The sequence below is a fragment of the Rousettus aegyptiacus genome, unplaced genomic scaffold (assembly GCF_014176215.1).
Source record: "Rousettus aegyptiacus isolate mRouAeg1 unplaced genomic scaffold, mRouAeg1.p scaffold_m13_p_2, whole genome shotgun sequence".
Lineage (NCBI taxonomy): Eukaryota > Metazoa > Chordata > Mammalia > Chiroptera > Pteropodidae > Rousettus > Rousettus aegyptiacus.
The window spans coordinates 160,750,372-160,766,584 of record NW_023416295.1 but is presented as its reverse complement, the minus strand read 5'-3'; the positions used below and the strand labels follow the sequence as shown (position 1 = coordinate 160,766,584).

At 33.5% G+C, this 16,213-nt stretch overlaps 1 protein-coding gene across 6 annotated transcripts in view; it reads left to right on the top strand.

Annotated features, from left to right (window-relative positions):
• ANKS1B (ankyrin repeat and sterile alpha motif domain containing 1B) overlaps positions 1 to 16,213 on the top strand; it is an 818,845-nt gene that overhangs the window by 115,518 nt on the left and 687,114 nt on the right. For all 6 annotated transcript variants that reach the window (XM_036237318.1, XM_036237317.1, XM_036237316.1 and 3 more), the window contains one exon: positions 776 to 942. In XM_036237318.1, coding sequence (XP_036093211.1) covers positions 776 to 942 — 167 coding nt within the window. The remainder of the gene's footprint in view (positions 1 to 775; positions 943 to 16,213) is intronic.

The window sequence follows — 16,213 nt, the reverse complement described above, 5'->3', positions numbered from 1 at the left end:
TGGTGAGCAAAGTGGATAGAAATCTCTGTTATCATGAAGTTCTCATAGAGTGAATATTTTAGAGGAGATTTCTTTTTCTAAAATGCATTTTTAATGCAGAATAAAAATAGCGATATCTGGAATGTAACAGCTAGAATTTTTTTTCAGAATAAATTATAGCTATGAAATACCTTTATTAAAATGGTTAGACGAATGTGTGCAACCTACAAAATATTTATATTTTGACAGATGATGCATATTATTTGTTTTTGCTTTATATCACATACCATAATTCTAATTTATCAATTACTTTTATAATTATTTATTTAAATACATTCTACTATTTCTTTTTATTGAAGTTAGGAAGTAGGCTCCCAGCACCATTTTAAATTTGCTAATGAATTGTTGAATGAATTCTCTCAGTGAAGTATAATGCCAATAAAAGATTATGGAAGATTAAATGCTATAATAAATGAAACTTTGGGAATTGTAATTCCAGATGCTTTTATGTACTATATCTATGTAAACCTTCAATACTTATTTCCATTTTGAAAAAGAATAATAATAGGCAAAATTGGTATTTATTTCTTTTTGTTTCCTTTTTCTTTTTTTTTTTTTAGTATTATACTAATTATAGTTTGCTACTTTGTTTTCAGGAGAATGTTTTCTGACTACTTAATCTTGTTTGCCACATTTTGAGTTTTATTACCATACTGGTCACATTTTTATTATTTAACGTTAAATTTTATCAGTGGCCTTTCTTGAAATTTTGAAAAAATTTACTGTCTTCTTACAGGTGAAACCGTGACTGGAGAATTATCGAAACTCTTGGATGAAATAAAACTCTGTCAAGAAAAGGATTATTCTTTTGAAGATTTGTGCCACACAATATCAGACCACTACTTAGATAATTTGAGCAAGATTTCAGAGGAAGAACTTGGGAAAAATGGAAGCCAGAGTGTAGTAAGTAAGGGGGGAAGGAAGACAATGCGTCTGTCTTTGCCAGTTCAGTGTGTACCTAAGAGGCATGGGATTTGTGCAGTACCCTATCTTCAGATTCTGCCAGTGTGAAATGTCAAGCTCCCTATTGCTCCTTCCCTGATGTTCACTGGTATTTTATTCTCACTGCATGTGTAGGGGAAGGGATGCTTTGATAAATCACTTATAGTTTCTGATGATCCTGTCACTGTTAGACTCTCCAAACACATGAATTCGTAGTCTCTTTAATTACTATTTTTATTTATTTTTTATTTTTTAGTTTCACTGAGTATAATGAGATTGATTTACAAAGAAAGTAGAAAATCTTCCTGTTGTCTTTTCCTCCATTCTGTCTGTGACCTGAGTCTAACCTAATCTTGAAAAAGAAAGAGCTGAGCCATGTGTGTACATATATATAGTCACTCTGTATGTTGTAGCAGGAGAAAGATGTTATGGAAAGTTTGACCTCCATATTTTTATAATCTTATGCAAATATCAGGGATTTCCATGCAACCTACAAGCTCAGAATCTAAATCATGAGTAAGAGATTCTTGCTCATTTGGATTTTTAAATGAGCACAGTAGCAAGAAAAACTGTAGAGAATCGATCCATTTAAAATTACAATTTGTATATCTATTTTGTGTCCTATAAAGGAAGGATTTATAGGATGCACTGGTATTAAAGGAAATACATTATGATACTTTTAGAACTTAATTTGTTTTAGAAACATTATGTTTTCTTCAAAAGTCGATAGTAGAGTGAATTGTGTTAAGTACGTCATGTTACTTTATGAAAACTAAAAAAAGAAATAGTTGAATACAGTGACTGTTATACTTTTACTTCACTTAGTTACTTAATGTGAGTTGTGACACCACTTCCCAGGGTAGTAATTGCTGGTCTAGTTCCATGGCTGGTCTTATCACATAGGCCTGTTTTTGTTTTTGTGTGTTTGCCGTGCTGCCTTTTGTAAAACATGACATAATTGGCTCCAATAAAAGATCTTTATGAATAATTATGATTAAAGATATATATCCTGAGGTAAATATTTGTTGGTTTTACCAAATGAAAATTTTATATCAATGAAATATTTACTGTAGTTAACTTTAATGTCAGGGAAAATATTCCCTATTTTAAAATCTAAAACAGATAATCACTATCTCTAAATTATAAACTAGTTACATTTTAACATTTCCTTGAAAGTTGGTTAGAAATTAGAACATATTTACGCAATGTAAATAATATATGGTGTTTAAGTTTTTAGGTCTGTCCCTAAAGATTTCTCTAAACTGGCTGTGTCTGGCCCTCCCTCTACTTCTAAATCCACAGATTTTCTGAAAGCCCCAATTTTTTACATCAGTAGTTTCTAAACTCTTCTTGTGTTTATCATAGTAAACATGTTTTGAGCAAACATCCCAAATGCATTTATTTATAAATTATATATGTATATATCTACCAGTTTATTTATAAATTATATGTATCTACCAGTTTTCTAAGAATTTATGTAGCATATATTGCAAAAGAAATTAAGGTGTGTAGGATAAAGAATAAGAGTAAACAGAAGGTCTGATTTTTTATTTCTCTGAGTACACCCGGGGGTTTGTTCACTCTTATGAAGACCATGCTTCTTCAAACTTATAGTTTTCAGATAGTGATGGCAGAGGCAGGCTTATAGCATTGCAGGAGTGATGTAATTTGGGAAATGATGACCCAATTTTTTTTTTTTTTTGGTAAATCAAAGGCTATATTGTTATAGTAGCAAGAGAGAAATTAATACTCATCAATTGAACTTAAGTTCTTAAAATTCAAGTTCACACTTTTACGCAATTACTCTTTGTTCCTGTAACAAATCTTTATACTTTGCTCTTTGAAAATATTGTCATAGTAAATATTAAAGGTTACGTGAAGCAGAAAAGCAGAGGGTACATGTGAGTAAGAGCAAGTAGTTCTATTTATGTTGAATAACAAGAGTTTTTAAATGGGGAAAATGGGAGATAAAATTAGAAGGATAGGTTGAGGTCAGGCCACGGATAATTTTGAATGTCAGGCTGGGAATTTGGGTGTTTATTTTTTAGAAAATGAGAACAATTGAAAGGATTTTGGACAGACAAAAGACATCCTTAGAAGTGGCCTTTGAGAAGATTAATCTGATAGAAACTTGTTATTGAATGTTTAAAAAGTAATCAAATTATTTTGACCCTTCTCTACAACCTGCGTTTCATTTGGGTTCATTTCATTTTGTTGGATATTTGTTTCCATTCATCAAAAATGTTTTTCCAGAGTTTTGTTATGAATTATACTCTCAAGTTATGCAAAAAATTAATCAAGTACTTAACTTAATATAGATGATCTTTACCATGTTGCGAGCTATAGGATTTATAATAGTAGCAATAACGAGAGACAGTTTCTGGCTTGAAGGAGTTCAGAATTCCTATTCCCAGGAGTCCTTAGTTGCAGTGTTTAGACAAGGCTAACATAACATATAAAACAACAAAGATATATTATAAGACCTATATTTATTATGTGCTTGCTATTGGCCATTCTAATGCCTTATGTGATTTAAGCCACTTAATCCTTATAGTAATCCTAACAAAGGAATTATAAACTTGGGATATGACTCAGCCGGCAAGTGGCAGGTCTAAGATTCAATCTCAGAGCCAATGTCTTTAATTCCTACCTACATTTTTCATAATGAACTACTCTGTGGTCAGAGAAGTTTTTTTGAAAAGGGAGAAATTAGTTAAGATTTATTGGTATTCATTGAAAACTTCATCAAGGTAGGGAGAGACTAAACTGGGCCCTGGAGGGAGAGGAGATGTGCCTTGTACTTGTGTTGGAATACATGAATTAGCGAATGAATGAGCGAATGAATGGGAAAGGATTCCAGCCTGCGAAAACAGTATTTGTGAAGCACAGAGGTGAAGCATAGCTTCTAAATTGAGCAGAATAGTCACATGAGTTGATCTGGGAATATAGTGGGAAACAAATTTGCCTAAGTAATGATAATACCTAACACTTAGGGAGCACTTTATTTATATTAACTGATTCAATCCTCACAGTAACCCTATGAGATAGATAATATTGTTCCTCCCATTTTACAGGTGAGAAAGCAGAGGAACAGAGAACTGTTATGATTTTCCTAAATTTACATAGTAAGTACCAGAGCAATGGATCTGCACAGAGGCAGTCTGGGGCCAGAGCCGTACCCCTTACCACTCCATTGTTTTGCTAGGGTCAGGTAATTAGATTTGGGAAGTTAGTCAGAAGTTTAATATTGATGCCAAGGAGAATAAACCATTGAGTAGGAGAGAGTTGTATCATTTTGGGAAGGTGACATTTTGGGAAGGTGACTGAAAGTGGTAACTGAATGTCAGATATGGACAGAGATTCTCAGCAATGGTTATACATTAGACGTATCTGGAGAGGCTTCAAAAAATACTGAGACTTTTAGGTACCATTGCATACCAACTAAATCAGAATGTTTTCGGTGGCTCTGAGCACTGTTCTTTTAAAAAAACTTATATCTAACATACACACTGTTAGTCTAGAAAACTAGAAGCCTGCCGGGACCTACTGCAGTAATTAATCCAGGCCTAAGATGCAGAGTCTGAATTGAGGTCTTGATAATACCACAAAATTAGAGGATTTCAGAGCTAGACTAAATCTCATAGATCTTTTAGCAACCAGCTGAATTCTTCTCCTCCTCAATGTAAAAGCTTCTAAAAATCTCTTGTATTAGGGAAGGTTTTAGTATCCTGTCAAGCAAAATTCCAACTGTAGTCCAGCCATAGTCCTAAATTAAAATCATTTCTGTTACGTTGGAATGTTAAATGTGGACAGATGTTTTAGGTTATTATTCACCTTACTGGATGAAGGATGGGCATTTAGTTTCAGTTAAAATTTAATTTCAGGTGATAAGAAACATCTAACTTGTTCATTGTAATATAACAAATAAATCTAAAAGCAATTTAGAAAAATTTAAAATGTAGGGAAAATATATTGTGTAGTATTTGTACCTATTAATTAATGATATGGCTTAAATTTGGGGGGCATTTTAGCTATTCTTAGTTCATTTTAGCTTTTATTGTCTTTTTTCCTTCCAATAGAGGGCACTCTAATTCAGTAATTTAAAATACAAAATCAGCCAGCCATCTTATGTAAGAACTTTTATTTTTGAATAGGAGGTTTTTGGTTTCATTGAAATATAATATTAGCCTTAAGGTAGTACTTTGTGAACAATTTTGCTAATGTGAGTGAATTAAAAAATTAAATTTTTATTATGATTGAATGTATTCGATTAAAAGTTTTGCATTTAATGAGAAAGCCAGCTCCAGTTAAAAATACATTTTCTCTTGCATAAATTTTAATTCAAAAAGTTAGTCTGTTTTAAATGCTTTTATAATATGCATATGGAGCCATTTTCTAAGTCAAATTAGGATATTATATAATCTAGAATGTAAATTTTGAAGAAATATAAATATCTTCACATTTTTTCAACCCGTGAAATTTAGGTTTTTGAAAGAATATAAAATAATCTGAAAAAGAATCTATATTCTTTTCACTTATTTTCTCAAATCATATATTCATTTTTTTCCTCCGTGTGTATAAAGAATATACATAACTTTTAAATGTGAACACACCATGCCATATAGAAATTTGATGATAACATAGAAACATGAGAGCAGATTTCAGAATCTAGGTTTCAGGAAAGCATATTTTTAAGATTTAAAATGGGAAAAGCATTATTGTCTCATCAGCCTATGTCTCTAAGAGATAAATAGGAAGCCCCAGGGATGAAATGCATTACGTATATTTTCTCCTGAAGGAAAACCTAGACACAAGCAGCATCTAGACTTATTGTTTGAAAGTGTTTTGTACAATCGCAGTTTTTATGTAATTTATTCAGCCAGTAGATCTCTTTTCTGTTACTTCACTTTCTTTTCCAATGCAAAATTCTAAATTACATGTAACCCTTCTGAAGAGTGAGATATTTTACTTTAGTCTTTCAAGGTTTTAAGATTCAACTTCTCAGTTTTTATACCAAGCTTCTACAAACACTTGTGGGAGTTGGGAAGGGCCAGTCTCTATAAGAATTTATTTTGGTACCAGAATTCATCAATTCTTAAAGGTCAATAGACTCAAATTAGGTTGCCTATAATGCAAATGAAGTTTTTGAAACATAGTTTACTTTCAAACACATTTAAAACAATATCTAGAGCTTAAAATAAAATAAAGCTCCAGTTTGAGAAATGTGAGAGACTTTAGTGGCTATCTCATCCAATTCTCTATCAGATTCAGAACATTTTGGGAAGTGAATTTCCTGAAATACAAATAGAGGGATCTTGCAGGATTATAACTGATTCTTTAGCGTATATAAGCTACTTTATAGTGGAACTAAATCTTAAGCAGTGGTAACTACTGTCTTATTGGGAATATAGTGTTCAGGGACTATTTCTAACTTCAGTGATTCATGTCTTATATAGTTAGACAAATTTTTCGGAAGAGGTGACTTAAGGCTGCTGTGTACTAAGCCCACCCAAGTTTGGATTTTCCTAATGGATGTTCCAAGATTTAGGGAATGTGTAGATTCTATTGATCTATATTAGCGTTTTGAAACTAATATCCTTAACCATGTATGTGTACTAGATGTATACGGAAGGAAAAATCCAGAATCAGAATGGTAAAATTCTTGTTTCTTCTCTCACCCGAGGAAGAACTTTTACACCTACATTGAATCTAGGAGGATCCTTGAGATAAATAGGTACCAGCCTAAAAGAGTCGTTCTTCTGAACTTTCAACACAATTGCTTTTACCTTTCATGACACATCTCTTTGTTCTGCTTTGTCATGGAGACTCCTTGATGATAGAATCTATATTTGATTGATCTCTGTAATCACATCCTGCCTAGCACAGTACTTGAATGTAGTGGTTTCTCATGAAAGTTCATAGAATGAATAAATGCATAAAAAGGCAAACATTGCATGTAAGACTGCATATAAACCATTGTTGTAAGTAAACCATTTCACTGAAACACATATTCAGTTATTTGGGATGAATTACAGAGTCCAAGGACTGGTTTTTCCCATCAAGCATGGAGCCTCAATCATCCTTCTTAGGGAAGCGACTGCATCTGGCAACTAAGAACATGAGATTGGGAATTAGTTACAAAGCTGGGGTTTGCATCCCTTTCTGCTGCTACATACTTGCAGGGTGACCTTTGGAAGTTGCTTGATCTTTCCAAGCCTTAGTTTCCTAATCAGTATAAAAAAAAAAAAGAAAAGAAAAGAAAACAAAAGAAAGGAAAAAAGTTTAATATAGCTTTCTGTCAGTCACAGGAGAGCTATTTTCTTTTGTGCTGCTGATTGACTTTTACATTTTATAGACTTTGTCCAACTCTGTCTAGACTTTCGAATAATCACTCAATGTTTACATGGAAAGGATTTCTCTAATGAAATGCTAAATATTCTGTTCTTGGGTTGGTCTAAGTCAATATTTTACTTTGTAAAAGACAATCATCTATCACAATGAGGTTTGCAGATGTTAGGGAGGAATAGCAAACATGGCAAGTAATTGAACTTACATGAAAAATTATCTCAATAAATTAAGATTCTTGGCTCAAAGTAAAACCACAGAATTCAGTGGAAGATATAATAAAATATTATATTTAGATTTCTAAAAATTCAATGGTATAAATACGAGATGGGAGAGATTTAATTAGGGGAGTAGTTCATACAGAAAGTTCTGAAGTCTTTAAACAACCACAATTGCCATATGAACCAACAGTAAGATGTGGCTGCTAAAAAATTAATAAATACTTGCTAAGCTATGATCTCTAAAAATAATTATAACACTAGAAGCTAGACTTATATTATACTAAGTTTTAACTATGTGCTAGACATTGTGTAAATAAGCATTTTAAAATCGTTATCTCCTTTTTTCTCACAATGATGTCATGAGGTAGGTTTTATTACCCTCAATATGGAAATCAAGTGTAAAATTACTTGCCCAGGGTTATAGAGACACCACAAGGTGAAGCTGAGATCTGAACTTAGGTCCGTTGTCTTACAAGGTAATGATCCTAACCATTTGTGGTCATTCTGACTGTCATTAATGTCATCCAGATTGACCCCTTCACCTTTCCATTATTTCTGTCATTTTTCAGGTTCAGATTCTCATTACCTCTTCCTTGAATTATCAAAAGAGCCTCTTACTGTGTCCACCTGCTTCTGGTCTTTCTTCATCTGCTCCAGTTTATTCTTGACACTGCTGCCAAATCAGAATGCCTTAAGTGCCCTTCTGATCATGTCACTCTCTTTCTCAGAACTATAGTGGTCCTCACTATAAAAATTCAATATAGACTTTTAACTCTGGTGTTCAAAGCCCTCTGTGTTCCAGTTTCACCATATATTTTCAACTTTTTTCCATTAATGTCTCAGATGAACATAATGTTAAGATGGATTACTTGCAGGCATGCCTGTCTTTCCTTATGTCAACCCACATTCACAGGATTAGTGGACATTTGGTTCTATCCAAAATGTCCATAGAGACATTTGGTCCAGGCCAAAAGGTCCTTGAAATTTGAACCTGTCCAAAACATTCATGGAGACCTTTGGTCCACAGTTAATACAAATCTGGTTCTTCTGCAAGATTCAAACTCCAACCAACTACTAAGCAATTACAAGCTAGGCCACCAAGAGAAGAAGGGTTATTATTGACAATACAGCCACAGCACAATTATTGGACCAATAAAATATGGTAGTGTTTTTTATATATTAATTCTGTAAACCAAAGTAGAAATAAACATTATGGGCTATTTGAACCCTGCTATATTCTTCTAAGCATGGATGTTTTATACAGGACCAAATACCAAAGACCTTTTGGTGTGGAACAAATGTCTTTGTGGACGTTTTGGAAAGGACCAAATGTCCTATAGTGGTTAATACTATTTCATTCATATATAATTAATTATTTTCCCTATTGTGACCACTTATTGAAAGGGTTTTTTCACAAAACCTTTTTTGATCCTTCTATTTAGAGCCAACTACTTGGATTGAATATCATTATTTTTTATTTATAAATCTGTGATGTAAATGTCATAATCTGCTGTGTATTATTTATGAACAAATCTTCTTTGGTTTTGCATGTAAGCCCCTCGATGACAGGGGTTATGTTAATCTCTCTCTGGGTGTATCTTTAGCACAGTTTTTCACTTACACACTTAATAAACATTTGTTGAGTTGATATGATAGGCCATGGATATCAAAAAGTCTATCTGATAACTGAATTTAGGGGCAGACCTATGGGAAGAGCTCTAAGAGTCATTCTAGTCCCAGAAGAACTTCTGTTGGTTGATGTTTCAAATAATGCATGCCTCATCATTTGTTTTAAAGATGAAATGACATGCCTGGTTAAACTATATTGTAAACATTCTCACGACATAAAAATATCAACATCGACAGTAGGTCAAGTTATATCTTTCTTGTGTAGTAATATATGTCTGTCACTGATAACAAGGTAAGCTTACATTGCAAATTCTGTGTTTGATTCCTGGCAACTGTTATAATAGAAATCTTTTGTAAGGATATAGGAGCACATGTTGTTAATTTTTAAGTTCTTCAATATTTTGTGATAAACATTTTTGAATTTGTCCCTGTTATTCTTTCTGTATAAGTTGAGATGGGCTATTTTTGAAACAATTTATTCCAATCAGTCATAAAGACAGTGGGCTTAAGCCAACGCCCTGTTTTTCCTCCTTGATTATTAATGATTCTTGCTGCTGCTGCTGTCCAACTGATGCACAGTATGATTGTGTGCCCGTTCTTAAAATGTTCGACACCAAAATATCTCTCAATATTATGAGCATTGTGTTAAGGTATCCAAAGGCAGTAAACTCTCTAAAATTTTTCAAATATTTGAATTTTACAAAGTTCGTGAAGTTATTGTTTTATCAGCTCTGCAAATATAACATCAGCCAGTTTTTGTTTTGATATTTTCCTTCTGATCTCTCTATAACCTCTGACTTGAATTTAATCTTCCTAATAGAACTTGGCTGTTATGATTTTCCCTGAGAATCTTCATTTTACACTCTGGAGCTAATTTTAATGCTTTTTTTTGAAAGTTTAATAGTAATTAAATTTTAATAATAATTAATAATAATTAAATTTTCTTCTAATCTCACCTTCCAGATAATGAGGAAGATAATTTTTGACCACTCTCAGCTGCATGCCACATTTCTGTGTTCATTTACCACAATGCACTTGATTTGTAATTCCATTTCGAGGTACACGTTTGAGAATTCTTGGTTCTCTTTTGGAGTAAAGGCCTTGGACTACTTTCCATTATAAAAGAATCCCATTTTGCTTCCTAGTGCCAAAGGAAATCAGTCCAGAGCCTGAGCTCCCAGGAGCAGGTCAGTGGCAACAATCGCTTATCTCTGTATTCAGGGAAATGTTTTTCACTTTGAAGAGCAAATTAATTCTAACGAAACAGTGGACTAGTAACCCAGAAAAAATTACTGGAATCACTCACACTTTTAACATATTTTATCATGAGACTATGTGGGACGTGACTACCGAATATTGGAATTCATTCAGCCTCCAACAGCTGAAGAATTAGGATTCTCTATGATACAATCAAAGTCGATAACAGTAATGGAAAGGATATTATGTGGCCTGGTTTAACCTCAGGCTTAGATTTTTTTAATTGTCTGGTTTTATTTTCACTCTCTTTTGCCAGAATTTTTCTTTCAACAATCTATGCCTTTTAAAGCTCAAATGTTTTGGCTTCTTATGGTTTCACAACCATCCCATGTAGTTGATAGTTGCCAGTCTATGCTATCCAAAAATTAATCATGAGAAACGAAATCTTAATTTGGAGAAAGGGTGAGGTATTAAGAAGATGAATTTGATGGGAAATGAAAAGCTCAACAATGGACAAAGCTAACAAACCAGTGAGAAGTATATATTGGTAAAGTGGAAATAGCTTGCCCCCAAAATAAATGAGACAAATATTGACATGTTTTATATATATATATATATATATATATATATATATATATATTTTCCCGTAATCATCCATTCTATGTTGCTGAAATAAATCAGTTCTAACCTTGGAGAAGATTTCCTTTCAGCCTTCTAATCCTACTCTTACTTAGGCTGGTGCCACTTTTCTATGCATTTAAAGTACTTTATTGTCATAGTTGTTATCATCACCAAATTACTGAGCCCCTGCAATGAAAGAATTATACAAAAAATAAAAAAAATAAAAAAATTAAGAATTATGCTAATTTCATCAATAACATATTTGTAACTTGAGGTGGCATTACAGTGTAAAGAACAGGAGTTTTGAAGTCAAACAGACTTATATTTATATTTCAGTTCTGCTGCTTAGATAAATACTACCCTGATCTTTATATTTCTCATCTGAAAGATAGTGTTTCTAAAAACTCTCACCTCAACCTACTGAACCAGAATGCCTGGAGGTGGATTATTTTTAATAAACTCCCTAGGTAATCCTTATGCTCAATAGTTTGTGTGCACTGCACTAGAACATTTTTTTAAATGCTGATTTCTTAGATAGTCAACTACTGAGACCCAATTTCTTCTTATTCACACAGAACTATAGATCTCAGATTCCAGTAATCTGACCCTAATTTGCCTTTGCCTTTCTTTTCTGCTCCTATGGATGCGAATTTGGTCATTAAGGCAAAATAACTTATCTTTTAAGGATTCCTTTTTTTTTCTATTTCTGTAAAAAATGCCCTTAGATTTTGCTAGGAAATGCACTGACTCTATAGATGTCTTTGGGTAGTATGGAACTTTTAATAATATTAATTCTTACAATCCATGAACACAGAATATCATTCCAGTTATTTGTGTTTTCAGTATCATCCTGTAGTTTTCACTGTACAGATATTTCACCTCCTTGGTTAAAATTATTCCTAAGGATATTATTGATTTTGATGCTGTCATGAATAAGATTGTTTAATTTTTTCCCAGATGTTTCATTGTTAATTTATAGACACACTGATTTATATATGTTGGTTTTGTATACCACAACTTTACTGAATTTATTGATTAGTTCTCACAGTATTTTTGGTGGAGTTTTTAGTATTTTATATATATGAGATAATGTCAAAGGCAAAAAAGACAAACTTACTTCTCCCTTTCTAATTTGGAAGCCATTTATTTCTTTCTCTTGCCTACTTGCTCTGGCTGGGACTGTTGAATAACAGTGGTGAGGGTGGGCATCCTTGTCTTATTCCTGATCTTAGAGGAAAAGCTTCCAGTCTTTCGCTATTGAGTATGATGTCAGCTGAGGATTTTTTGTTTATGGCCTCTATTATGTTGAAGTATGTTCCTTTAATACCCAAGTTGTTGAGTGTTTTTATCACGAAGGTATATTATATTTTGTTAAATGCCTTTTCTGCATCTATTAAGATGATCATATGATTTTTTTATTTTACACTGTATATAATTTATCTTTTAGTAATTTTTATACTTGAGGTTAAATGACAATGGTGTTAAAAGTACCAAATAAAGTATAAAGTGGTATTCAAAAGAATATCCATTCTATCATACTTTCATTGTCAATTCTTCAAACTCATAGACTATATTCATTGCTGTTTACTTGTTCCTTGAAATTTTGTCTTCTTCCTCACAACCTACCCCGCCCCACCCCTGCCTGCTTCTCCCTGCCCTCCTCTCCATTTAAATAAAATTCTGTGAGCATGAAATTGCGAACTCAGGAACAGTGTTTTATTTTTTATTGTCTAGCTGAAGTGCCTGTTATTCCTAGCATACAGTGAGTGTTCAATAAATGTTTCGTGGTCATCCAACTATCTTTTTATCAATTTTTATTTTTCAATTAGAGTTGGCATTCAATATTATTTTATATTAATTTCAGGTGTACAACATTTCTATAATTGCAGTGGTTAGATGTTTATATAATTTATGAAGCGATCCCCTGACTATTCTAGTGCCCACCTGGCACTATACATAGTTATTGCCATATTACTGACTATCTTCCCTCTGCTGTACTTCACATCCCCATAAATATTTTGTAACTGACGATTTCTACTTCTTAATCCCTTCACCTTTTTCACCTAGCTCCCCAACCACCCTTCCATCTGTCAATCACCAGTTTGTTCTTGGTATCACTGAGTCTGTTTCTGTTTTGTTTGTTTGTTTGTTTGTTTTGTTCTTTAGATTCCACATATAAGTGAAATTATATGGTAGTTGTCTTTTTTCTGTCTGACTTATTTCACTTAGCTTAATACCCTCTAGGTCAGTCCATGTCATTGGATATGATAAAGTTTTATTTATTTTTTTGACTGAATAATATTCCATTGTACATATATACCGTATCTTTATGCAGTTGTCTATTGATCACCACTTAAGTTGCTTACATATCTTGGCTGTTGTAAATAGTGCTGTAGTGAACATAGGGGTGCATATATCTTTTCAAATTAGTGTTTTAATTTTCTTTTTTGGAGAAATGCCTATTTAGGTCCTCTGCCCATTTGTTAATTGGATTGTTTATTTTTTGGTGTCAAGTTGTATGAGTTCTTTAGAAACTTTGGATATTAACCCCTTATTGGATGTGTCATTGGTGAATATCTTATCTCAGTTAGTAGGCTGTCTTTTTATTTTGTCAGTGGTTTTCTTTGCTATGCAAAACTTTTTTAGTTTGTTGTAGTCCCGTTTGTTTATTTTTTCTTTTGTTTCTCTTGCCCAAGGAGATACACCAGAAAAAAATATTACTAAGAGCAATGCCAGTGAGTTTACTGCCTGTGTTTTCTTCTAGGAGTTCTATGGTTTCAAGTCATACGTTGAAGTCTTTAATCCATCTTGAGTTTATTTAATAGACTGTCTTTACTCCATTGTATATTCTTACCTCCTTTGTCATAAACTAAATGACCATATAGACATAGGTTTATTTCTAGGGTCTTTATTCTGTTCTGTTGATCAATGTGCCTGTTTTTATACCAGTAATATGTTGTTTTGATTACTGAACTACTCTTTTAAAATGTGATATTATCAATATCTTTCTTCTAGTTAACTCTATTATATCTAATCAGAACTCATCCCCTAATAACTATAACCGCCTTGATTCTTGGCAAAATAAAATTTTACCAGGATAATATTAAAAGATTGCATTGGCTCAGTAGCATCCTTCATGAAAGGTAAGCAAAGTTCCAAATAAGGCCTCAGGAAGAGAGCTATTCAGAGAGATCATGTTTCATGTTCACAATAATTTGTTAATTGTTCTTCTACCGGTGTCATTCCCCCTCAAATAGAATACATAACCAACACACCACACATGACAAAAGTGTGTGTGTGTGTGTGTGTGTGTGTGTGTGTGTGTGTGTGTGTGTGAAGAAGGGAAGGGAGAGAAAAGAAGAGTGGAATAGAAGAGAGAGATCATAACATTAGTAGGGACTTACATCTTTGCCCTGTGATTTAAAAGTTCTATAATGTTATCTTACCTTTTGGAACAAGTGGCATTTTATGGTTGAGAATCCAATCATAAACACCGAAGAATGTGATATTTTCTAGACATAGTAATGTCACAGTCCAAAGCACAAAAATTCTGTATTCATAAATAAGGTATAAGAAGGCGTACTTCAAAATTTTTCTTCTAACCTATAACCTGATTTTAAGAGTTGCTTTGATTGTCCCTGAGCCTGAAAGCATATTTAATTAACCAAAATATTCTAATTCATTCATAATAATGAGATAGGGTAAGTGAGAGCAGAGCGTGGCTGTTTATATACAGTAGCTAGTGGCAGCCTCTCTGGGGAATGATGTACTGAATGTATACACTGTAATCTGAAGGAGGAGAAGGATCCAGATAGTACCAAGGAAAGAAAATTTGGAATAAAAGGAAGTACTCTTTCCTGAGATGGGAAAGAGCTTTGTATATTTAAGTACAGAAAGGAGGTCTGCGAGGTAGGCTGGAGTATAGTGAACTAGGTAGAGAATAGAATGGAATGAAATTGGAAGCCTGATTAGAAAGGGCCTTGCAGTTCATGGAAAGTGTTTGTTGTTTGTTGTTGATGTTGTTGTTGAAAGTTTTAAAGCAAGAAAGTGAAATGATCTAATTTATGGGAGTAAAATTGGAAAGTTTCTGCTTCCTCTAAATTCACTGCTAATTTTATTTTAATATCAGATGTCTATTTATAGAATAATACATTTAATAATATGTGAAGCAATTACTTATTACGTATCTACTGTGTGTCAGGTTCTGTGCTAGGCCCTGAGGTGGATACAACAGTCAAGATTGATAGCGCCCCTGCTGTTACTGAACTTATAGTTTAGCAGTAAATACAGACATGGACGCGGGTAATTATGAAATGGTATAATACGTATTATAATAGGAGAAAGTAGTATTAACCATATGGGGAAGATACTGAACTCGGATATAGGTGATTAGGGGGTGACTTTCCAAATTCACTTTTTTTTCTTCCTCGATTCTTTTTGTGTCAACCAGGCAAGCACTGTCCTTTGTGTTTTCCTTAGCTGGCTCCCTTTCTTTTCACAGTCCCTTGGCTTTCTGTCCTTCCATAGAGGAAACTGCTTTTTGAGTTCAGGTAGCAACTCAATGCCATTTATTTCCAAATCTACAGTTCTATCTTCAACTTCTCACTTCTCCCCAGCCAGCAAGACTCCTTTCCTCAAACATCCTACTGTAGTTTCAAACCCAACCTATCAAAATGTAAATTGATCACCTTCCCACCCGAATCTATATCTATATCCATTTTCCACCTTCCCTTCAGTAATAGAACAGTTTTTTCAGTCTATAAGATAAAAGCTTTGGGATTATGTTTGATTCTTTCCCATTTCTCTCATTCTGCTCCTCTATTGGAGAATTCCCCTTTGTTTATTCTTACCATTCCCACTTGACCCCACTTCACCTTCCAGGAACTGCTTCATTCCTTTATTCATTTTTACAATTAGACTCTAGAAGAATTGTTTCTTTTTGCTGTTTCTAATGTCTCTCCACCATTTTCTCTTAAAACCAGTCCAGTCAGGCTTTTTCCTTCACTGGGTCCTGGAACTACCCTGCCGAGGTCTTCAGTGACTTCCGTATTGCTAATGCCGCTAGACATTTCTTATTTGATCTTCAAGGAGCATTTAACAGAACTGATTCTGTTTTCCTCCTTCACACGCACACTTTCTCCACTTGGCTTCTTAGACACCACGCTCCCCTGGTTTTCTTTCTCCTTTACTGGCCACTCTTTTTCAGTCTCTTTTGCTGG